Source organism: Xiphias gladius, chromosome 21, assembly GCF_016859285.1.
Source record: "Xiphias gladius isolate SHS-SW01 ecotype Sanya breed wild chromosome 21, ASM1685928v1, whole genome shotgun sequence".
NCBI lineage: Eukaryota > Metazoa > Chordata > Actinopteri > Istiophoriformes > Xiphiidae > Xiphias > Xiphias gladius.
Window position 1 is genome coordinate 9,399,200 of NC_053420.1, and position 24,115 is coordinate 9,423,314.

At 43.2% G+C, this 24,115-nt stretch overlaps 3 protein-coding genes across 4 annotated transcripts; 1 reads left to right on the forward strand and 2 right to left on the reverse strand.

Annotated features, from left to right (window-relative positions):
• The first annotated feature begins 1,977 nt into the window (after positions 1 to 1,977).
• Positions 1,978 to 12,429, forward strand: tspan2a (tetraspanin 2a). Of its 2 annotated transcripts, none has more exons than XM_040115501.1 (9): positions 1,978 to 2,194; positions 5,292 to 5,394; positions 9,507 to 9,604; positions 9,778 to 9,852; positions 9,949 to 10,041; positions 10,144 to 10,215; positions 10,396 to 10,479; positions 10,654 to 10,722; positions 10,829 to 12,429. In XM_040115501.1, the coding sequence occupies exons 1-8, from the start codon at positions 2,126 to 2,128 to the stop codon at positions 10,717 to 10,719; spliced, it is 660 nt and encodes a 219-aa protein (XP_039971435.1). In that variant the 5' UTR covers positions 1,978 to 2,125; the 3' UTR covers positions 10,720 to 10,722; positions 10,829 to 12,429. The 2 variants fall into 2 exon arrangements, with proteins under 2 accessions (XP_039971435.1, XP_039971434.1); XM_040115500.1 differs by having other exon boundaries at positions 2,022 to 2,194; positions 10,834 to 12,429.
• Positions 12,430 to 12,545: 116 nt separating this feature from the next.
• On the reverse strand, positions 12,546 to 17,951 carry slc25a55a (solute carrier family 25 member 55a). The gene is made up of 10 exons (XM_040115499.1): positions 17,831 to 17,951; positions 17,084 to 17,198; positions 16,769 to 16,894; positions 16,265 to 16,320; positions 14,814 to 14,904; positions 14,607 to 14,725; positions 14,289 to 14,484; positions 14,026 to 14,180; positions 13,852 to 13,927; positions 12,546 to 13,753 (listed from the first exon to the last, which is right to left on the reverse strand). Exons 2-10 carry the CDS (start codon positions 17,101 to 17,103, stop codon positions 13,594 to 13,596), a joined length of 999 nt encoding a protein of 332 aa, XP_039971433.1. The 5' UTR covers positions 17,104 to 17,198; positions 17,831 to 17,951; the 3' UTR covers positions 12,546 to 13,593.
• A 4,125-nt stretch (positions 17,952 to 22,076) lies between these two features.
• Positions 22,077 to 23,984, reverse strand: tshba (thyroid stimulating hormone subunit beta a). Its single transcript, XM_040115784.1, has 3 exons — positions 23,875 to 23,984; positions 23,563 to 23,760; positions 22,077 to 22,689 (listed from the first exon to the last, which is right to left on the reverse strand). The coding sequence occupies exons 2-3, from the start codon at positions 23,722 to 23,724 to the stop codon at positions 22,411 to 22,413; spliced, it is 441 nt and encodes a 146-aa protein (XP_039971718.1). The 5' UTR covers positions 23,725 to 23,760; positions 23,875 to 23,984; the 3' UTR covers positions 22,077 to 22,410.
• Positions 23,985 to 24,115: the final 131 nt, after the last annotated feature.

Below are 24,115 nucleotides of genomic sequence, written 5' to 3' on the forward strand. Positions count from 1 at the left end.
AGCCGCGTGGAGATCGGGTTCCGTCGTTGCGCCAGATTTACACATCGAGCCCAGAAGAGCGAGGGCGAGGAGGGATAATGGGATTTCGACTCCATTAAACCCCGAGGATACGGTTTCAGTTTGGGTGGACTTCCACTGTGATAATTACAGCTCTGACTTCACGACAGGATTGGATGACCAAACTGAAATTAGGTTAACATTGATGAAGTTCAGTGGTCTTATTCAGGCTTACATGGAAACGATTAATCATTGGTAATTCAACGGGGCACTATCTATCTATCAATCTATCTATCTATCTATCTATCTATCTATCTATCTATCTATCTATCTATCTACTTTGTCACAACCGAATCCCTTTATATTCTTGCCAGAGTTGTTGTCTGATAGAAGAAGAAATGGGCAGTGATGCGATGTGTCTCATGATCCACCCCGGGCTGATTCTCACTGATACCCAGGCAGACAAACAAGGGGGGGGGGCGCACACACACACACACACACACACACACACACACGCTGTTTCCCTCCCACGTCGGCGCAGCAAAACAAAGGCCCCACGAACACGAGAGGCTTGAATGTGCGGGTGGGCGGGCCCGGGCCGACGCCGCCGGGGGCCCTGAGAGACAGAAGACACGGAGGGGCTTTGGTGATGCGGCCCGTCACTCACGGGAGCTGGTTTGAGTTCAGCGTGGGAAAGCAACACGCATGGCTCCACCATCAGATCATACAGTGGTAAATGACTGGTTATCAAGCAAATGAACAAATGACTCTGGCTTCATACATGATACAAAGGATAGTTCGTGCCTTAACACTGGAGCCGCAAGGATTAGTCGATTAATCGGTTAGTCGATCGACATTAAATTAATCGTCAGCTATTTGGATCATCGATTTCAGTCTTTTTTTGCCAGAGGTTTCACGGTCCCAGCTCCTCAAATACGAGGATTTTGCTCCTTTTCTTTGTAAAAACATGATAATAATCTGAGTATCTTTGGCTTCAGGGCAGTTGCTCGGCCATAGCAAGACATCTGAAGACGTCGCCCGGGGGTGGGGGGGTTATAACATACATTTCCCGCAGCTTTCTGACGTTTTACGGACCTCACGACTACTTGAGAAAGTCATGGGGCAGACTAATTGATAGTGAGGCCGGTGTTTCGCTGCAGCCCGGATTAAAACACACACACACACAGAAGCAGGCGGGTATTACTGCAGATGTTCACGGTGACACGTAACGCCAGAGGGAAAAGGCCGCAGCTCCGGGCAACTACCATCAAAGACGAGCGGGGTCACGTCCTTGGTCCACAGTCACGTCGGTGACTGCGCTTTGGGTGCAGCGCTGTGGACAAGATCCCTTATTGTCACAACAAACACTGATATCAGCGGCAGCATGTCGGGTGACCGGCAGGTCCGAAATCGTGCCTGTGAGATATGAATGGTCACTGAGCTGATTAACTCGTGTCCTACAGCCCCCCGAAAGACCCATTGAAGGTCCTCAGTCTAAATTCATTATATTTGCTCAATAGTAGCACAAAAAATAGGGAGTGCAGACAGATGGCAGTTTTCTGTAACTGCTTTCACATCTCCCACCCAAACAGACTGTTATACAAGTTGGTATTTAGTCAAATCTCCGACTAGTTTTCCTTTAGACATCAAGGTTTACTGGACAAAGTGTGGTGAAACAGCGCTCTGGTTTGGGGAGTTGTACCTCTGCTATGACTTTTTTGCCGAGCCGTGCCGAGCCGTGCTGAGCCCCAAGCAGGGCCATTACCCACCGTAAACCAGCCTCTGCCTCCTGCCGTCGAGGGACATCCTGGAGCCTCCCCCAGGAGTCCCACATCGGCCCCTGAACCCCCCCCCCTCCATCCCACCTTCGGGAACCTCAGCGTACACACGCACGCACACGCGCAGGGGCGGGTGCAAGCAAGCGGCGTAACGGCAGCCAGCCCCGTGCGCGCGGCTCGTGCGCATGTTTTGATGTTTGGACGGTGTCGCGGTGCGGCTCGACGGCATCATTGCACGGGGGGCCGATGTCCAGCTGGAAGAAGCGAGGGTTTGCGAAGCAGCAGTGTGCAGGGGGAACCGCGCCGTAGACACCACACCGTCAGGCAGACCGATAGAACCAGGCGACATCATGAGCAAAGTGCAGGGCGGAATGAGATGCGTGAAATATCTGCTCTTCGTCTTCAACTTCATCTTCTGGGTAAGTCCGCTCAGCCAACGCGTTGCATGGGAACACCGTTTCAAAAATCCCCCCCGCTGTTCAAACAGCCTGATAATCGTCGTGTTTTGTTTTGTTGTTGTTGTTTTTTTTTTTTACCTCTGTCAGAGGAGCCGATATCCTGCTGGTTTGACTTAACGCGTTTTAAGTGATTATCCGGCTCTGTTTTGCCGTGGGAAAACCTGTCGGTGCGCCACCTTATTGCGGTGTTTGCGTGGCCAACGCTGATATCGCCAGATATGGTTCGTATTTCACCTGGCCTCATTATTCACTGGAGATCCAGTGGGGAGCGGTGCTGGTAATGTAATCCCGCAGATTCCCTCTGCCCACCTGCTCCCTTCCTATTACCCTCCGACTCAGCCCGACACTCTTCTCTTGCCCTACACTGTCAACCCAATCCCGAATGACATTATCAGGTCCATTGTACCTCGTCGGGGCCCTTGGAGCATCCCCGATCTATGAAATGTTTTCAGAAAATTAATGAGCAAGTCAAGCCACCAAGCCACTGACAGGGTTTCTGTAGTATGTAATGTACCATGGTCACGCTGCAGCACACACAGAGCTGCAGTGTGTTGCCACTTTTCCAACACACCCACTGTTTAGGTCCTCTCTCATGATTTGGCATTGTGCTGTGACTTTCCTGCTGCAGGTCTGGGTGTGTGTGTGTGGGGGGGGTGTTTTTGACAGGCAGGGATAATCTGTTTTGGGTGCAGGGTTTTGTCTCGGTCTGTTATGCTGCAGCAGATCTGCTCAGATAGGGTTACCTGTGGCTCCAGCTGCAGCAGAGGCTGCCTCGCTTTCGACTTGCTGAGCAGGGACTTGTCTTGTGATTACCTGTCTCGATGAGGGGGCGTACCGCATTGGGTTAGCGTGGTCTCGAACGGCGGCTTTGAAGCTGTTTTGGCCGGTAACCCACTAAAACAAAGCTACGGTACTGTTTGTCTGCTTGTGACCCCTTGCCCTCAGGCCGTGGACATGTGCACACGAAGAGCGAAAAAGAGATGCTTCCTTTTCAGATCGCTTCATTTGATTTTAAGAGGCCCAAAGAAGTTAAAAAAGAAAAAAGTCAGTCATCCACAAGAAGAAAGGCAAAGGTTAAAAGAAAGTATGCAAATGTAAACAGGTTTCTGGTGCCTGTCTTGCAACTCCCAGGTGGGGAACCACTGATTCAGAGAACAACATCGGTGCCAAATGAATTTGTTTATCCTGCCACTTCAGACTGCAAAGTCGGCATACGTGCACCTTGTGAAAAATGCTGCCCTGTGTTAAGAGCGACATTTCATTTCACAAACTGTGAGGGGTTAAAACAAATAGATGACACACGTTGTTTCTCAATGTAACCAGTAAGTTAAAGATGCCGCTTAGGCTGCAACTAAGTGATTATTCTGCCAATTATTTCCTTGGTTGATCCTTTAGTCCAGGGTGACGTTTTCCAATGGCTTTGTTTTTTCCGACAACAGTCCAACACCGAAAGATTTTCAGCTCATCACCACAGAAGACAAATAAAAGCGTCAGGTCCTCACAACTGACAAACTGCAGCTAAAATAATGTTCGGCAATACCGGTTTGAAAAGTGACTATAGAAATGAATCAGTCGTCAATTGATCAGTTGGGGGCAGATTGATTTTTGTGTTGATCGTTTCAGCCATGATAAGCCCCTGTAACTCCCCAATGGATGCTGATGTTTTACTGCTAAATGATGCAGTATAAATACAGGTTTAAGCGGCTGCGTTGGCTCATTTGTGCTCTCCAGGACGATCACTCGTGTCACCCAAACAGACAGCGGCCTCTTTGTTTAACAGTCCTGGGGACTGAAAGCGGAGAGTGTACAGTACGCCGTCACTTCGGGGTGCGGAGCCAAGCAAGCAGGCGCAGCCGATGCCAGCGTGAGTTACGTCACCCAGGCGCCGCGAGCCTGGCACGGCCTGTGGCTGAAACGCACCACGGGAGACGGAGCGCTGATGCCGGCGGCGATGCTGGCGTTCAGATATGATACTGTGGTGGTCCATATGGAAACAGGTGCTGCTGTCACGGAGTGTCCTGTTCCTTTTTCGTAACGTTTTTGCTCTCACTCTAGCTCTCTGACAGCAGATATTTTCCTTCTCGGATGTGATTTTATATTTTTCTTACAGTCGATTACCATGATACTCATGATAATGTTACTGTAAGATGAAGATTAAGAAATGTGGGCTGTAATTTAGTTTTTAACCTGTTAATTATTTACTCACGTGTAACATGCTGTAAAACTGAACTTCTGTTTAGTTGAATATAAAATTAATTATCCTTTAGCAGTACACACTAACACACTTATGCACATTTAGTATTAAAACCCCCTCACCTGTCTTTTAATTAAATATAACAGTGGTGTTTTCGACCAAATAATGTTTTCCAGGTGCGTCTAGCAGGTCAGGAGGATTAACTTTCTCAGGGGGACAGCTTGGTCTCAATCGACTGGTTTATTTCTGGTCAAGATTGCCCAGGGAGCAACTATGTCCTCTCTGTGTTGTGGCAAACTCATCGGGCACATCACACCTGACGAGTCCGAGTCTATACCTACACATATCACCATGAAAAATGAGATTATTACATGGGATATTAGCTTACACAGAGGAGACAGTTGACTTCAAGTAGTGCTTGTGATCTGTTTGAGAGCCGAAACAAGTCTAAAACTGTTGGATTTTTTTTTGTTGTTGTTGTTGTTTTTTTTGAAAAACCTTTAGTCGCTCAAGAGGTGATGCATTAACATTTCTGGTTTGTTCTGAATAAACTGAAGAAAAAACAGGCAGTGAGCATCAATGGCCACTTTGCTGACAGACGAGACAAAAACGAGAGCGCCAACTGCAGAATCCCCCATCAGCTGAGGACCCAAAGACAAAAAGAGGATGGGGCTCAGTTTTTCTAAACGTGAAGGGATTCCTGGGCAAACGTCCCAGAACACTGAGAGCTTATCGCCAAAGACGTCACTTAAAGCCCTGACACAGGAGCCATGTTTCAAGAAATTTCTAAAATTGCACATTGTTATTCTGCAAAAGTATGTGACTATGACATGAATACCGATTTTACAATTTATCATTCCTCAGCTGTCGGGCTTGTTGGTGCTGGCTGTGGGACTCTGGCTCAGGTTTGACCCAGAAACAGTGGAGCTCTTGACAGGCGCCGGCGCCCCTGACACCTTCTTTATAGGTACGTCACGGTTTCTGCAGCCTCCGATCACACCTCACCTTCCATCCACAGATCATAAAATATGACTCAAGATGCATGAGTAAAATCATTTAAGTTATTTATGTCTTTTCTCGTGATGAACTGATGGACAGTAATTATTTAGTAAGGTCATTTAAATAAACCAATGATGTCATTTTAAATGTGGTTTATGGGTTTTAGCTGTTTTTTACATAAGTAATGCATAACATCAGGAGGGAGTGAAGTCATGTGGGTTTAGGATTTGAATGCTATTGTGCTGATTCATTTCCTCTCAAGGCCAGAAACTAGCAGTTCAAACCAACAGTTTGACACCTTGATGTAACAAGAATAAAGTGCGAAGCTACAAAAGAGTAATCGAGCAGGCTCAACAGAGATGAATACACATTTTCAGGTGTAAAAAAAAAAAAAAAAAAAAAATCTCATTCGGGTGTAGAAACAAATTTTATATGTGCCACCAAATCAGCCTCCTCCACAGGGCAGCACCAGACCTGATGACATCAAGTTTTATGGTGCATCATATAATAAGCCCTTGTTAACTTCCTTGGGGACTTCTCGTCACCGTTCTAACCGAAAAACCTTTCAGGGGCCGCAGGTGTTAACTGAACAATGATTAATGTTTAACATTTTACCTTCAGTGCGTCGTGATGTTTTTCTTTCACTTCCCCTTGGACCCTCGGGTAATCGGGCCCGTCCGATCGAAGGGGGAAAGCGTTTTCCGTTTTCAAAATCCTCAAACACGAGCAAGCGGGGGCTCACGGTGCTGCGTGCAGAGGGGCAGTGAAAACGGACATGTCGAAGGACTGCTGAGATGCAGCATTAGTGGCAGCGCGCCGGTTTATGGGTTATGGAGACAGTGGTTTGATTTTCCTTCCGCTGGAATCGCGCAAATTGATCAACCGGACATCAACAAATGGTGACAAATGGACCTGAGCCACCAGCTGATTGAGGACCGGCTCTGTCTCTTCGCTGAAATATGTCTGAAGCGCTTTGCGCTCAGCTTTTGATCGATAGTGAATGAAGAGCTCCTTTGCAAAGCTCCCGCTAAAACACACAGTGGACTATTAAAACATACAGTAGACGAGACAAGCACCCTTCAGTGTGTGGTAGTGTTGCAAGACTCCATACAATAGGCCCTCTCTCTCTCTCTCTCTCTCTCTCCTTCTCTACCTCTCTCCCACTCTCTCGCTCTGCGTAGGAGCGGATGATTAGAATGAAGCCTGCTCTTGTTACTCCCATTCAGACCATGACCTAAAATGGTGACTTCACTTCATCAGCTCTCTGCAGTGCTTTCATGGAACTGGCTGTCTCCCTCGGGACATGAGTAACAGGTTGGGTGAGGCAGCTCTGGGGCCGGTTAAATTGACATGCAAATATCAAATTCTCCGATAACGTCCAACTTGTCTCACACGTTTTTTTTTTTACGTGTACATTAACTCACGTTCTGTACCTGAATGTATTTTAGTGAATATTTACTGGAGTACTTAGATTTTTTTTTCTGATTTATACTTCTACTCCTCCACATTTCAGAGGCAAATATTCTCACCCCACTACATTTTACAGGACTATTTCTTGGCCGGGTGAAGTAACTTCCTGAAGTCTTGTCGTCGCCTCGGGAAAAAACCGGCAGAGACTTCAGGAAGTCACAGCTCCCACAACGTGTCGTTTTTACACTGCAGTTTGAGTGCGGATTGAACAAATGGTAGAATGTGTTCTTTTGTGAGCTTTGTGATGAGATGATAGGCGGATTTAGTTACCTTTGAAACAGAGCTAGGCTAACTGCTTCCCCCCCGCTTGAGTTTTTACGCTAAGCTACGCTAACCGGCTGGGCTGTCGCTTTTTACCACACCGACATGAGGGTGGCATCGGTCTCATCTAACTCTCAGCAAGAGAGCGGATAAAACGTATTTGCCAAGATGCGGAACTGTCCCTTTGAGATTTTTACGTACAAAACATATGAACGGCCCATAACAAAGGGAGCACTGATATAAACTAACAAAACAGCGTAAAGCTAACAGAATAACGTCTGTCTTGATCAGTTACAACATTAAAATGATGCTTACTCATCAGTGCATCAGTAATAATAATCCAATCATTTATAATGAAATAATAAAAGGGCCCGACCTGCATAATGGATACTTCTACTTTACGCCCTTTAAATAGATTTTGCCCGTAATACTTATGTACTTTTCCTGATGCAGTATTTCTAGACAACAGCAGACTGCAGGAGATTACAGGCCGCCAGTTATCAGTTTATCTACGTAGCTATCGGGACGATCCAGCAGAGGGTCGATCATCTTACAGAGGAGCCTTTAGCAACACAAGAGATATCATCATGAGCCTCCGGAGCAGGCAGAATGGCGGGGCGTCGCTGCCCACATGCCCCTCTAGCAGGGAGCCTAAACACGCTGATACCATAACAAGGCAAAGTGGCAGCATTCCCTACGGGTGATTCACTTTCCATCCCGTCACCTTTGCTGCTCCGTGTTCCAGCGAGTAAACAGCCGTGATGTGCGTTCACGGGATGGAGACAGTGCACCCGAGGGATTTTCATTAATTTGTATGGCCACCAGCTCCCTGCCAGCGGCTTCAACAAGGAGGAAGTACAGCTGGCGGCTGTCTGCTAGATATCAGCGGCTTCACTGAGAAGAAGTGCTACAGTAAGGCAGTGCATATTAAAGTGATGGGAAACATCAGCAGCCAAGATCACTTCTGCGTAGACTCTTTGTATATACAGTAGAAGCTGTCTCGGCCCATTATATTTTCCAGAGCTAACCCAGACACTCTGCTTTGAAGTGGTCTAACCCCTCGCTCCCAGCTCCCTTCAGCGCAGCAGTTTGATTCGCCTCGTCTTCACCTCCCTTTTTCGTTCAACAGCAGCAAAACAACAGCTTGCATTCCCCCCATGTGGATTAATTAAATTGCTGCAGTGGTTGCCGTCTGTGTCACTGATTAGGCCCTCAGCACGGACCTCAGGGAACCGGCCCGGTGTATAGTTACAGTCTAAAGGGCTCAGTAGTGAGGCCTGGGAGCAGGGGAGCAGACCAGGGCGGTGACGACATCCAGACTCACAGAGGGTTAGGATGGTGGTGGTGGGGGGGTTGTAGTCTAATTGTGCAGCAGTCAGACCCCCGAAAATTTGATTTGCCTTTTTACCAGACAGATGGCATCTGTTTCACTGCTTTATCCTGCAGGAACATGAAAGCACAAAGTCGGAGAAAACTGGAAGTAACACTAATGTTTTTAGAAGAGTAAAGCGGAAGCCTCGTCTCTCAATAGACCCGCCAGCTCCATCGGCTTTAATTCAGTTTTGAGAGTCTGCCCGTGCCTCTGAGAGACGTGTAGATGGGCAGGACTCCCAGTAATTTGCAGCTCGCCTGCAGCAGGACAGAGTCCAGGGTCTAGTTCTGTTCGACACACCGACAGCGAAAGACAGATGGCCGCTGCAGGTATTTATTTTCACAGGTGTCAGTCGGTGGACTGTCTCGACAAGCAATGGTCCATCTTATTTTTCTGGGTTTTGACATCAATCCTAATCTGACAGACTCACTGTGCTAATTTATCAAGTGAAGACAAAATAACCAAAACAAAAAAAAACCCTAAAAAACGACGAGATTTTTTTTTAAACGTGATCAAAGAAGCAATAAACCAAACATCAAAAAAGTGGCGGGGGCTTGTGTTAGAGACTTGACTTTCTTCTTCTTTTTCCTTTCATCTCAACTCAAATCTTTAAAATTCTTAAGTGGCTGCACTGAAGGAGTAGGTGGATAATCAGCGTTTCAGAGCCTTTAGGCTAATAAAGACGTTTCCACCTACACTTCTTCTGGTAGTCGGTCACAACAGGGGTCCTTTTAGAAATTCTGCTTCAAGGGACACGAAAGCAGTTGGATCATGCTGCCATCCTTAGTTGAAGCTGCGAACTGCAGCCATGTGACCGAGCACTAACAAACCACGATTGGATCCGTGCCTTCCAGTCTACTGAGGCTGTAAATTGTTATATCAGGAACATTACAGAGTTAGATGATCAATTTCCTGATGTACTTCCACAGAGTAACACAATTTAAGGCACTAATCTATTTGCCTTTGTCTCTTTTCAGCTGTGTACATCCTTCTTGGCGCAGGGGGGTTGATGATGATCGTCGGGTTCTTCGGTTGTTTCGGGGCCGTACGTGAGTCTCAGTGTCTTCTTGCATCGGTGGGTGAAGGTGCTCAAAAGTGCTGCCTCTCGTGGCGCTATTCATGCACTGTGTACTGATGTTCCTTTTCTGGCATTTCAAAGACACACGTAACACAAGCCAGCAGATCTTTTTCTATTAAATATACCGCCCTTCCCAGAAGGCAATATTGAACCTCTTCTCTGTTCTGCAGTTCTTCGCTTGCCTTCTGATAATCTTTGGCGCGGAGATTGCCGCGGGCGTCTTTGGATTCATAAACAAGGAGCAGGTACGGACTTAAGCAACTCGTTTTTATTCAGTCAGATTGTAATACGTCTTCAAAACCACAAGTAAATGATTTATTATTATCTCTTCTCAATAAAAGATTGTTGAGGAAGTCCAAAAGTTTTACAGTAGCTCCATTGCTGACGCCGCCAATTCAAACAGCACTGCAATCGCGGTCATTTACCACAGGACCGTGAGTAAAACTTGCCCTGTGTTCAGTAACCTCCCTCAAATAACTCTCACAGTTAATGCCCCGGTATCACAATTTCCCTCTCTCTACTTTTTGCGTTTGCAGTTGAACTGTTGTGGAGGATCCACATCAGACTTGTCTAATGAGCTGTGTGCAGACACGCCCCGTGACACCCAGGTAAACCCTCACGCCTGCTGGGGCGCCGTATACACACACGGTGGCAGTATAGCGCTCTCTCGGGATTACAAGATTGGCTGCAATGTGGCGTTTTTTTTAATCACACGTGTACCACTGAATAATTCACAGCGGGATTGTGTGCAGTATGATCAACATGAATGGTTTATTGATTGCTTTCAGGACTGTCTGTCTGCAATAACAGACTTCTTCAATGAAAAGCTGCATATCATTGGATACATTGGGATTGGTATTGCCGGTGTTATGGTGAGAATTTACAAGATCTTGAAATTGAACTTCATAAAACAGAAACAATTGTTTCAGTTTTTGACCATTTTTCTCTGTTTATCCTCAAGTTGCACTGGTTTGTGGTACTTGATACAACCCTACATGAAGTACCATAATTACTTTAACATGTGCCAAAAATGTGTGTGATTTCAGATCATAGGGATGATCTTCAGTATGGTGCTGTGTTGTGCCATCAGGAACAGCAGGGAGGTCATATAGATGGTGAGTTGACCCCCATCCACCCCCGACCCCCATCCACCCCCGCCGGCCCGACCACTACAAGCTCACTGAACCCACCAAAGTCACTTTTCAATGTCATTTCCCATAGTCCAGACTGATCTGGTGGGCGAGTACAATACATCCCACTTTTCCCAGCCATCCACGGGCCACATTCAACACGACACGCTGGATCGCCATCTTCACAACTTCTCCTCGACTCCACCAGCACTCCAACACTGATTTGTCTCTCTGCCCTCCTCCACAACACCTGCTCCACTTCTGGCACGACTCTGTGACATTCCCTGGTTCTAACATCCTTTTGTTACACTGCTGCCGCCGCCGCGCTGTAGCCACGGCGCGGCACTCGAAGCCTTCTTTGACACAGGAATGTTGTGACTGAGGAGTATATGCTGTAACTATGGACACCTATTTTATGCATCTGCTGTTAACATTATTTATTCTGTAACCTTTGTAGCCCCTTTTTATGTAATTTAAATGCCTAATGCCAATCATACTTTGTGCGCTTACGTGTTTTGAGGACTAGCCTACCTTTGCGGAGTACATTTCCATAATGTGCCTATCTAGTCACACATACAAGCCTCCAGCTACTGTACCATTTACCTATTCCTTGTGATCTCTGACGACGTACATGAAGACTGTGCTTGCTCCCTGCCACCACTCCAAAGTATTGCTACTTTCAAGCACAATAGAAGTGTAGACGTGATATCAACCCAAAGGGTTAGAAAGGTCGGATGATAAATTGACGCTCTGTAAATTTCCGAACTCGTGTAAAAGGCAATGAGCAACAGCACGACCTGAGCTCCTCTGGAGCACGTGTGATTTGTAACAAGTGATCTAGTTTGCGTTTTGTGTGAATTATTGTGGACGCTAATCTTGTTGGTGTGCCAATAAGATGTGAATTATAGAATAATATAGCAAATGTCATACTGTTAAACATAATAAAATAATATATATACTGGGTGCTTTCATTGATATGTTTGACCGTTTTCTGTTTCCTGCCTCTGAAGTGTGAGCTTTTTTTGTAACGAGGCAGCAGACGGCAGAGGAGTGGTTTCATGAATGTAAATTTTGTGGTTGGTGAGGTTCCTGAACACGTCAGCGCTCTGTGTAGGCCTACTGACAAGAAATGGCAGCCGCGTATAGAATGGCAGCACAATGCCGCGACCAGAGGGAAGCAGTGCTAGCAACTGCAGGAAACTCAATCCCAAATGAAACAGTTAGATACAGACCATGCGGTCAGAAAGGGCCCAGTAACTCAGGGTTGTTTAAACAATATGGCACCGGTTTGACAAGTGGAGTTTGTGTTGATATATTGAAGAAGTGTCTTCTGTTAAAGGTCAAGAATGAACCTTTAGAGGGTAAATATTACATTGACTTCAGTATCTTTATACAATTCTCCAACTGTAATTTCTACATATTTATTTACCGTCATCAAATTTTTTACATTGTTTACTAAACATATAAGGCATAATGCTGACTGATGGCATGGTCCTTTGTCATTTCTTTTCCAATACGCATTAAATGTTTCGGGATACTGCCAGCTGTGGGGGCTCCACTGTCATTAGCTTAACTGCAGTTTAAAGTTTAAGCAAAGTGTCTGACAAAGCAACATAAGTGTTCATATATGTAATATGGTTCACAATGTGTAAATATCAGTTATGACCCCCTCTGTAGTTGTTTAATAAATAAAAAGCTTCATGCAGCATTAGTTCTTTTGTCTATCCCCTTCATGTAAACTGATAATGGTTTCCCTACATTTGTGAAGCCCGTTAGGCCACTCATTCAATGAATCAACACAGAATGAGTGCATTGCAAATTTTTATGCATATATACACAGTATGTACAAAAAAAGACATCACAAACACGTAAAGTACGGTAACAGTCATTTTTCACATGATCAGTGACAGTAATAATGCTCCATCTTCAGAGATCTGCTCTGTTAAGGCATAAACCAAAATTTACCTTTTGAGTAAAATGGTAGGTATGCGTATGCAAATCTCTAAACTGAGGTTGTGTGGACAAACACATGCATACTTAATGTGCATGAAGGTATCTCAAGTTTTTGCAGATAATACGATATGACGAGTGGTTCACAGACTACTAAACAACAGTAGGGTTAATATCAAGTATACAACAAGATGCTGCTAATGGTTTGTCAAACCGTATGGTCCCATGTCAGTTGGAAGGCTCATGATCAGTCAAATTTAACATGTACACTCACAGTTATTGCATGAAATGTATGTTAAAAAAGGAAAAAAAAAAAAAAAAAAAAAATTGGACCCCATTGTTTCCCCCCCAATTTGAAGCCATTGTTCTAATACTTTGTTCCAGTTCTATAACATGAGACAGCAACGGAAAAGGAAGAAAAACATACAAACAAAGTACTTCAAGCTATTTTGTTCAGCCATTCAAAATAAAACTAGCTCACACATACAATATAATATGAAAAGTGATAACATGGAAGAAAATACAAAAACATGTCTGTCTCTTTGATGGAGTGAGCTCCCCTCCCTCACAGAGGGAAACAGAACAGGACCGTCTCAGGACAAAGAAAGAATAACACTGCAATTCTTGAGTCCCTCAACATAGTAAGGCTAACACATTGATCAAACATTGGCCACAGCCCACTGAATAAGTCATAAAAGTGTTTAAGTGCAACACAGCTGTCAGACCATACAGAGGATGAAATCACAGGTCTTTACACACTGAAGCCTTTCTGACTTTGTCAAACAAGACTTGTGTACATTTTTTTTTCTCTTTTTTTTTTTGCTGTAAACTGTTGGTATGTAGCTGCCACTTGTTCTTCATTCATATTCGGAGGGTTCATTGCATAGCCAGAAAACTGATTCAGTCTCAAGCCGACAGAAGGCTCAGAGGTGAGTTTTCCAGGATGTATTCTCCAACACCAACAAAGTACATAACCTGTGCAATACCAAACAGAGGAGCTATGACCAGAGCTCGGCAGCCTGCGCCTTTCAGGAAGGCAGACGGTCCCTCCTTCCGCAGGATTTTACTGGGTAGACACAGAGGGATGGGTTTATTTAAACACCAGTATAAAGGAGAGAAAAAAGACGGGTAGTTGTGTAAGAATAAATGACTCAATTGTCTCACCTTACACAATCCACAACACCATTGTAAGTCTCCTCACTGGACCCTTTGTTCAGTGACTGCAGTCTAGTCTTCACCACTGGAAAGGAGAACAAATACAAAATTGGGTAACCTTCCAGAAACATTACAGAGCTGCTACTAACGCTACAGATGAATGACATTTGCCTCAAACCTCACCATCGCAGGGGTTAACAGCCACTGCAGCAGTAGATCCTGCTAAACAGCCTGAGAGGAAAGCCCAATAGAAAGGTGACGATTCATCGGGACTGGGTTTGCCCAGGCGGTTCAGGTTGGCAAACAATGGGAAGTAAACAACAGAAAAGGGAACATCCCTGAAAGAAATTAAACAAAATGATGTGTCAGACTGAAGCCCCCATACAAAGCAACTGGTCTAACGAGTTCACATCTGCTTCCTCTTCAGGAATGAAAAAGAGTTTCACCTCATCAGTGTTGCCCCTAGACCTTTGTAGAGCCCCTGGATGCCCTGGGTTTGAAGAAGTTCCTTTGCGATCTGCGTGGCAGACACAGCTTGCCGTGCTGAGACCACCGTGCCAGAGTTGTAGGAGCGGCTGAGCATTGTGTTAGTGGCCACAAGCTTTGTGGGGGACATCATGACAGGTTTTTGCTGCTGGGCCACTTTGGACAAAAGACAAAATACATATTAATATACACAGTGACTCTGGGGTTAAGGTTGGCAGTGAGTCTAGTAAATGAGTTAACATCGATAACAGTAAATATGAAACTTGTAGTCCTCTTACCGAGTCTGCCTGCATCCTGTAGCTGTATCTTGAGCATTTCCATGGGGGTGGTGACAATGACCTGGCACATGCCTGCACCACAACCTGCCAGCATCTCTTTGAACAATGTCAGCCCCTTTCTGTTCATAGATAGGAGAAGTACTCAGTAACAGACATGATGGGATGCTACATTTTAATTAAATGATTTTGTACGATGCTTTTACTTACCCATCCTTGGCAAGGTGATGGCGAAATAAGTCATTAGCAGCCAGCTTGATCGCCTTCTCTGGGGTAACCAGTGTCAGATTTACGGCAGCACCTGAGGAAAAATGAACACACAGTTAGCACTGAAGTCACAATCGTGTTTTTATTCAGCACATACAAGAGCATTCCCCGCCACTATCATTACAACGTCAGAATTTAATTAGTCCATTGTTATAGCTAATCTACAAACAGACAAGACAAATGTTCAGTTAACAGTAGCTGCAGTAATAATGATGGAGGGGGTTTATGTTAAGAGAAATTACACGATAAAAATAAATAAATAAAAATAATCATGAGTTACAGAAGGGAAATTAGAAAATTAGAAAATTAGAAAAAAGCAAAACACAAGACAAGAAATTTGGAGGGTAATGAATATCAGAGGAAGATGCAAACATCAAGTTGATCAAGTACAGTGTGTCAGGTTATGGCAACAGGGTCCACTTTGTGTGGAGAGAAAAAAAAAAAAAAAAAAAGGATATCTGTGTCTACAGAAAGACTACAAATCAGTAAATTAGTTAAATCACAACAACAACAGAAATGCAGAGATGTTAGTGAAAGGACAGACAGAATCCCGACTATGTTCTGTGTGCATAGACTTTGGTCAAACTTAAAAACTGATCTGTGAGACCATCTCAAACGAAAAATCTTATTAGCTCACCACAGATACATTTGGAAGGTCAACCAAAGTCTTAAAAGGTCACAACCAATAGTCTAGAAAATGAGGATCCATGAAAAAACTGACAGGACAGTGAAGAGACAGCCAAGTAGTTATTGAGAAGTAGTCAAATTACAGAACAAATAGATGGCAAAACAAAAACTTGTGCCTATAGTTTTAAATAGAGCAATATTGTAAGAACCATTTAATGATTTGCCTCCAGCGTGGCTGCGCCTTATCGGCTAGCCTTCAATATCCCAGGGGGACCCATGTCTGTAATATGAAAAACACAGATGCAAACAAACAGCATTCCTCACACAAGCAGAGACCCAGACTTAAGGTCTCCATTTTCCTCATATTAAACTATGTCCACAAGATGTTACTTTTCCTTCTCTACATTAAATCAGTGAACTGATCATTAAAAACAGTGTTTTCATTTGTTTTCCTACAGACTGCATGTGTGCTAGTTAAAAACATCAGAGCTTAAATCTATAAAAGCACTTTGCATGAGAACAGCTTTGGCTACTTCTCTTTTATAAAAGTTATTTCAACTCATAACTATATTTGTAAGTAAATCAAGCAACCCATGCACTGAACATACACTGTATCTTGAACCCTCAGTAAAAATTAAGAGTACCCAATAGTAATCATATCAATGTTCAACCTCACCACAGAAAGATCTTACCCTCACCTGCATCTAATACTCCTGTACATCTTCTAGCCTAATGGTTCTTAGTATTCAGACGTGTATAAATCTTACCTCTGTACATGCCGAAGTAGCCTTCTGATCGAACTGTCTTGACAAGGCAGTCCATCCTATAGGAGAAGAAAACAAAGAAATTCTATTGTATGGACCATTTAAGGCAGCCGACCGAAAAGGAAAAATTTAAATAGGTTACAGAAACTTTATTATCTTAAAAAAAAAAAAAAATTCAAGGCCAGATATTTATCACAGTGTTTAACAAGAGTCAGGGCTGAGCTGATAAATGGAGCAGTGAATTTTCACCCTCCAAAAGGAAGTCTAAGGGATACGGGCCCCCTTATTGTAAAGGAATGACAAGGATGAATAGTCATCATGGTCCATCACGTCAGGAATTTCCCTAATTATACACATTCATTCCAATGCCTCCCCATGTGTCACTGTGAGATTACCAAGAATAATATTGGATTATACACGCAAGTAGTAGGTATAATGCCAAGAGATTTGGCAAACAGAGTGTTGCCGTGTATGTCGTGTAAAACAACAGCAACTAAAAATACTCACATGCTCCTGTAGACCTGCTGACCTTGTCTCTGATTCTGTAACCTGGTCTTGGCCAAGTCAATGGGGAAGACACAGGTAACCCCAACAATGCCAGCAATACCTCCATTAATGAGCTTGGCTGGGAGGCTGAAAGGAGAAGACAAAAAGGAAGACCGATACTTTAATGTAAAATTAACTGTAAGATTGTGAAAACAGCTGCCAACCATCTTCTTTCAATGTACCAATCATTTCAGCTGCAGAGCCAATAGTGAAAACTGATTACACCTGTCCAGTTATACTATATGGAGAAAAAAAAAGAGAATGTAAGAGACTTACCTGATCTGCTGCTGAGACATATTGACTTTCCAATAAGTGACGATAAGTAAAGAAGATGTGGAAACGAAGTGATATAGATCCGAGTTGTCCTTCAGTCAGATTAATGAACGGAGTCCTAGAGAGGGAGATAATGGCAGACGTCAGTTACTCGGAATATATGGGCAGGGTATATGTACACTACAGAGGCTTAGGCTTATCTAGGTACCTCAGAGTCATGAGACCATGATGTGGCAGCTCTGCTACTTGCAATTTGAGTAGTACAACCCGTGGGCGTGTCCTAGTTCACATACCGGAGCACCATACATGGGCATTACCGCCTTTCATACATTCTTGGTATTGATGTAGGGTGTAATTTCCAAATAGTTACCGGTCTCATGTACGTTTGTAAAGTAGATTTTAGGGAGGGTAAAGTCAATGCAAACCAACGAGACAGAGCTTCGGGTCCTTCTATACGTGAAAATAAAAGGTTCTGCATTGATACATTAAGTATCTTCCATTGTAGTAAAGGAAGCCTTTAGAAATAACGAGCATAATCTCTGTGAAGCGTTGTGTCAAAACAGTTAAGAGCCGCCGCTTTTAATTCCGTACAGAACGCTCGGCTCGGTGGGTTAGCAGGCCCCGTTAGCGGAGATACCCATTCAGGAGAATACCGCTCCTAAAAGCGAACAAGCTGGCTACCGAAAGAAACTTCATGACGCTAAAACAAATGCTAAGTTATTTAAATATAAATAACAGCCTTTAACTTACCAAATATTATCTTGGGAGTAATTCTTTCAGATTGCTTCGAGACGTTAATTTCTGTTAGCGTCCGTTAATATAGCTGTAAGTGGAGAGACAGGAAATTTCCACTGCGTTTTAACCGGGGGGATGGCACTGGCACACAAAAGGTCCCCGTTACCGGCGAATTAGAACAAACTACCACGTAGCTCATTTGCATACCGGGATTTGATTGGCTACGTTTGTCATTCCCCTTCTTTCATTGCAGGATAGACGGATCAATCACCCTTCTCCACCAATCATACAGCTACAAAGATAGCGAAGGGGGTTAGGATGAGAGAAAACCATTGTTCGACGAGCACTTCGTTCAACCGTATTGGTTAAAAGTTAAACTAAATGGACGCTAGTGTTTAAGGTTAGACATTTAAACTAGGTTTTTAGAGATCAGAGATACGTCTAAATTCGGCGAAGGGGTCAAGACACCGTATCCCAAAAGGATCCTAAGGCTTAATATGATCTTGGTCCCATTGTAAGCTCTGAGAGCTAAGACCGCCATGGCATTAAGAATGCTCTGGCAGACTCGCTGGCCCCAACGGTGGACTGACATCATCCCATTGTATTGTATTCTAGTCTTTTCCACTCTACTCAGGTGCTTTATAAGTGGGTCCCAGTGGTGGACAGTAACAAAATACATTGCAAAATACAGTACTGTACTTAAGTCAATTTTGGAGGTACCTGCACTCGACGTGAGTGCTTGCATTATGCTACTCTGTACTTCTACTCAGCTACATTTGAGAGAGAAATATTATACTTTTTACTCCATTTCATTGACCTGACAGCTGTAGTTGCTAGTTACTTTACAGATTAAGATTTTACAAAACATATCGGTTTATAGAATATGATACATTGTTAAAACTCGTTGTTAGCTCCGATGTGACCTGCTACATTAATATGCTACTTATGGGTTAATGCATAGGCAATATAATATCTATAACATATGTAGCTCTGATAGGGGCTGTTTTACTGTATTAGGAGCACTTTTACTTTTGATACTAAAATTAATTCCAGAGTAAGATTTTAAAAGCAGGACTTTTACTTGAAATGCAGTATTTTTAAATTGTGTTATTGCTACTTTTATTTAAGAAAAGTATCTGAGTACTTCTTCCAACACAACACCTGCATGCTATCCTTCAGCAGGATAAATGGGGGCGGGTTATTTGATGAGATTCACCCCTCCCTCATTACCCATTGTTAAGTTGCCCTTGAGCAAGTCACTTCTTATTTCAAACTGCTGGATCTGTTGGGCAGGTATTCACTAGTGTGCTTTTGTGCCACTGTGTGAATATGAAGCAGGATTTCACTGAAAGGGAGACTTCATGCTCACTGAATCCACCTTAGATGAATAAAGGTAAAACGATCTATTTTTGTGGTAAGGCTTTGCCTATGTCTTATCTAGGGTGACTCAGGAACAAAAGATAGCCTACTGAATTACTCAAGTAGATTTTTCTTGGGTTTAGTCAGACCATCTGGTAAGTTCTACTCAAAGTGAACCAATTGCAGATGTTCACAGTACCTAGTAATAGCTGCATAATATGAGAACTTACAGGGTGGATGCCAAAGACAAGAGGGCTCTTGTTGGCGGTAACTGGTTTATCTGAGGTATGAGTTTCAAAGGTGCAGACACATTCCAAGGCATTAGGAGCTTGTCTTTTACTGCCGATGCATAACTGAAGCTGAAAACTTGTGTAACAGTGGGTGCAGGAGACTGTTACAAAACAGGAATCTACAGCCATGCTGGCTGCTCTGTTAGGATCTCCTTAGGCCAGTGGTTCTCAGTTTTTTTTCTGGCCTTCTCCTCCTTCAGAAGCCTGAAAAAATTCCTCCAGCGGGGGGCCAGCTGGGGGCACTACGTAAAAAGTCAGGGGATCACCAAAATCATCAGAACACATTGTCTTGCGCCATGGATATCTTGTACAAAATTTCATGGCAATCCATCCGATAGTTGTAAAGGCAGGTCACTAAAAACCAAAAATGTCTACCTGCTGGTGGTGCAAAAGGAAAAGTTAGGGGAATCATCGCAGTCAGTAGTTGATGAGATATCTCAGTCTAAACCGAAGTGGTGGACGGATCAACCAAATGGCCGACCGACACTGGCATCCCTAGAGCCATGCTACTAGCATAGCTAAAAAAAATTCTCACATTTTTTCTAGCTGAATAAACACAACACAAACAAAACTGTATGGTTTGTCTGAATGAAAGAGTGTTCGGTATGTGCACCACATAGCTGGTTCTCTTGAAGTGCTGATGGAAGCAAATTCCATTTCATCCACTGCTTTATCCATTAGGGTATTAGGGTTTTCAAAACACCTCTACAAAGGGAATTTCGGTTGGGCAATTCAAACCATTGTGTCATATCAGTCCATTGATTTTAGAGTCATATCAGGTCAACTGTTAATATAAAGCATACAGCATAAATAACCCTCCAGTTATGTGGATATACACGTAGAGCCATTCTTGACCATATCAATAATTTGTAATCAGAACGTGTTTTTGAAAAGTCATGACCTAACAAAAACCTATATTATATATTGTATATAAATATATATTATGCTTCCTAGGCGCCTTCCATTGGAAGTTGTCTTGGCACATCCAACTGGCAGGAGACTCCACGGTAGACCAACAAAATGCTGGAGAGACTATATACTGTATATCATCTGGCCTAGGAACGTCTTGGGATACCCCAGGAGGAGGTGGACAATGTTGCTGGGGAGAGGGAAACCTGGACTACCTTACTCAACCTGCTTCCACCACGACCCGACCCCGGATAAGTGGCAGAAAATGGATGGAACTATATTTACCTACCAAATTGTTCTATATTGCATACATGCACCTATCAGCCACAACATTAAAACCATTCAAGTGAATGAGAAAATGGTATATATACACCATTCAGCGACAACAAAACTAGTAACTGGTTTTAGTAGTAAAAATACTCTTACCTACTAATTACAATGAAGGTTTGATCAAGAATAAAACAAATTGTCTAATAAAAGTAACCCGATTTTAACCATTTAATGCATATAGGTCAAAGGAAAGAAGCAGTGCAGTATTTCGTGCACTCAGAGGATAAAGTCATAGGCAATGGACTACAAATCCCCTAATGGACTTAATACTCCGTCATTCCGTCAGCTGACGGTTTGCAAGGGTTAAATAAAGTGTCAGATTGTCAGAAGTTGTGCAAGCTTCCTCAAGGCTATAGTGGCTAAGAAAACAAGTTTCCTAGTGTCAGCATTTTATGAACTGGTTTTCCATCCATGTGTCCCCTTACACAATTAACTGGGCCACATCTAGCTTCTTCCACTTCTGCCCTCAAAACACACCTTGCCCCAAGGTGGAGTCAAAGCTAATAATTTTATGAATTATGTCAGGCATCAGTGGTATGCAGGCCTTTTGATATGGGGAGTAATGCAGTTGGTGATCACTCCTTTTGACTTGTGAAAGTGAGACCTTCTCTCTCTGTCAGAGGAAATTTCTCCTTGGCCATAAATACCTTTAAATCTATGATACAATATGCTGGCCTTTAGGTCACCATGTTTGTATTCTACTTTGTATTTCACGCTATTCTGATCAAAAATGCGATACACCGTCAGAGCCGCAGAGCCAACAAATAAGACAAATAAGGCTCAGTTACATCCAACAACTGTCTAAACCTAACAAAGTAGTTTTTTCATAAACAATGAGACACTTTGATTAGAAAACTGTCACTAACAGGACACTATAATATACAGAAGTGACATAATATAATATTGAGAGGAAAGATCGATGTGACAGAGGTCCACATGATGGACTTACCACACATTCTCCCACTCTGAACTGCTGAGCTATTAATAAGATCCAGCTGTCCTCCCAAATCCCCTTTGTGAATGGGAAACTACACATAAACTCTACCTGAGATGAGAACAAAATTACTCAACAGCTTATAAACACAATGTAAGTTTGGTGATTGGTGATTCTTCTGTGTGCATTGTGTCAAATGTTTCTGGTTTGACATTGTCACTGGTAATCCATATAATAATAAGTGGTGTGTCAACAATCATGTGCTTTCCAGAATGACTGTGGAGGCAAATATAGTATCATGAGGTGACATTGTGGAGCTTCATAGCCTTGTGTTTGTTATGTAGTAAACAGAAAGCTATGGTCCAGCACAGAATATGATTAAGTCAAGCACAGCTTAGTCTGAGAGCAATTTAGAGACTTCAGCTTTAATTGAGTTGCATTTAGAGTACCCCTTTCAGAGTAAACATAATAAGTCTGGGAGTCACACATGTGCGTGTACAAGAGGATAAATAATGAAGCTGTCAGAAATACGCACCAGGATAAACCCTCATTGTAAACTGAGAAGCAGAGCTGCAGCACAGACACGTTGGGCAACAAAGGCACAATAAAACCAGCTGGTACAATAGATAACAGTAAAGGCAGTACAGATATCACTGTATCCATCACAAGCTAGAGGATGATGTTTATTTTTTCTTAAAAACATTCATGGTTCATGCAGTTCCAGCTCAGTAATTTTAACAAAAACAGACACGATGAGAACAAAAACAAAACAATCAGAAAGGGATCATGTAATTGCTCTGGCCAGGGTACGGATAGATACGTCGAACTGGTTTGGTACACTTAGCTCTGTCCACGCTGGCTCTGTGTGTGCACTCATCGCTGTCAGTCCTGCAGGCACCACAGTGGCAGCTGAGAGCCACAGGGTAGGTGTAGACAGGGTCGGAGTCGAAGGGACAGCCAGGCAGTATGGCTGTACGGTACTCCACCTTGTCATAGGTGCAGCCTCTCTGGATTAGGAAGCGTGGGCCGAGTATTTCCCGCATGTTGCTGTCCTGCTCATCATACAAAAACACAAGCGTAACAGCACATGAATGATCTCGTGATACATTGCCCCTTGAGCTCATTATTTAGTGTGCTTGATTTCAGATGCAGTTGGGAAAAGATGTGCCATGATTGTTTAATTTTAATGTGACTTCCTTACCTAATGTCAAACAGTGGATCTTTTAAATAAACGTACCTCGTGTCGTACTTATGTAAGGGTACAACAAGTTGCAAGTTGCATAATTGTAATGGATGATGAGCGGGAAAAGGCCTTTTGTAAAATGAAACCGATCTCTTACAGTTGGAACTTAAACACAAAGGTTTGGTCAGATTTTAGTAACCATTTTCTACATTCTAGATTCTAAATTTATTGAAGACTTCATAATATATTTTGAATGTAAAGACTCTAAAATAAATGTATTTCAATTTTTTTATTTTGATGGGATTTTTTGAATTTACAAGTGCCATTTTTCTAGAAGATTGCCTAAAGTATGTTTTAATGTTTTCTTTCACGATTTTACATGTTTGATAAGCTCCCCAAAATCTAATAAAAAACAGAGAATAAATACGGAATTTAATGTTATCACTTTTTTGATATAACTACCTTACCTTCCGTTTCCAGTTTAACACTTGATTACACACTTAGATGCTTGGCTATGATAAAAATGGAAAAGTGTTTTGATTGATAATGATTTTTGAAAAAAAAAAAAAAAAAAAAAAGTTTCAAAGTTGATCCACACCTTCCAGCTAAGTAGAATCAAGAATTTTTAGTGCCCATGGTCTAAACTATAACTTTTCCAATGCCGTTTGATAGTTTTCCTTCTTTCATCCTGAAGAGGTAACGACAGTCTATTCTTTGGACACAAAGGACTTTTAGTACATACCCTTGAGTAGCAAAATCCCACGCAGATAGTAGTGTTGATCGCCACACAGAAGTCACACTGGGGCTTCTCCACGTACAGGGTGAAGTCAGTAGGTAAACACATGGGAACAGTTGGGCTGAACAGCAGGAAAAGGAACCAGCAGTTGAAAACGGCAGTCTCCATGTTAAGTAACGTTATTTTTTCCAGTCAATTCTGGACCTGCATGGGAAAGAAAACATAGAGAGACAAGTTGACAACCAGATCACAGAGATGATCAAATGTTTGGTATCTTAAACATGGCATTCCTTGTTCTGCTCTGCCCGTGAAACTCACCTGCTTGAGAGATGTGGTCAACCGCCGTCCTGGTGATGCTGTGAGTCCGAACATTATTTATGCGAGCAATATATAATCCACCTTTCTCCAAGCTAGCCCTTATCATCTATCTGTGACGAAAAGGAAGAACTGAACTTTTTGGCCATTATGTGAATGACATGCATTAATTATTTCCTTAATGGAGAGAGTTCATGCAGTAATCAGGGAGAATGGTGCAATGGATCATGCACTAGCTGAAAGC

Excerpts from the sequence above, each read along its gene's own strand:
- tshba (XM_040115784.1), bottom strand. The coding sequence starts at position 23,724 with ATGGAGACTGCCGTTTTCAACTGCTGGTTCCTTTTCCTGCTGTTCAGC. Across the intron at positions 22,690-23,562 it reads TGGGATTTTGCTACTCAAGG|GACAGCAACATGCGGGAAAT; the intron begins GTATGTACTAAA and ends TATGATGAGCAG.
- tspan2a (XM_040115501.1), top strand. The coding sequence starts at position 2,126 with ATGAGCAAAGTGCAGGGCGGAATGAGATGCGTGAAATATCTGCTCTTC. Across the intron at positions 9,853-9,948 it reads GATTCATAAACAAGGAGCAG|ATTGTTGAGGAAGTCCAAAA; the intron begins GTACGGACTTAA and ends TCTCAATAAAAG. Across the intron at positions 10,216-10,395 it reads ACACGCCCCGTGACACCCAG|GACTGTCTGTCTGCAATAAC; the intron begins GTAAACCCTCAC and ends GATTGCTTTCAG.
- slc25a55a (XM_040115499.1), bottom strand. The coding sequence starts at position 17,103 with ATGTCTCAGCAGCAGATCAG. Across the intron at positions 16,321-16,768 it reads CAGCAGGTCTACAGGAGCAT|GATGGACTGCCTTGTCAAGA; the intron begins GTGAGTATTTTT and ends CTTCTCCTATAG. Across the intron at positions 14,905-16,264 it reads CTACTTCGGCATGTACAGAG|GTGCTGCCGTAAATCTGACA; the intron begins GTAAGATTTATA and ends ATTTTTCCTCAG.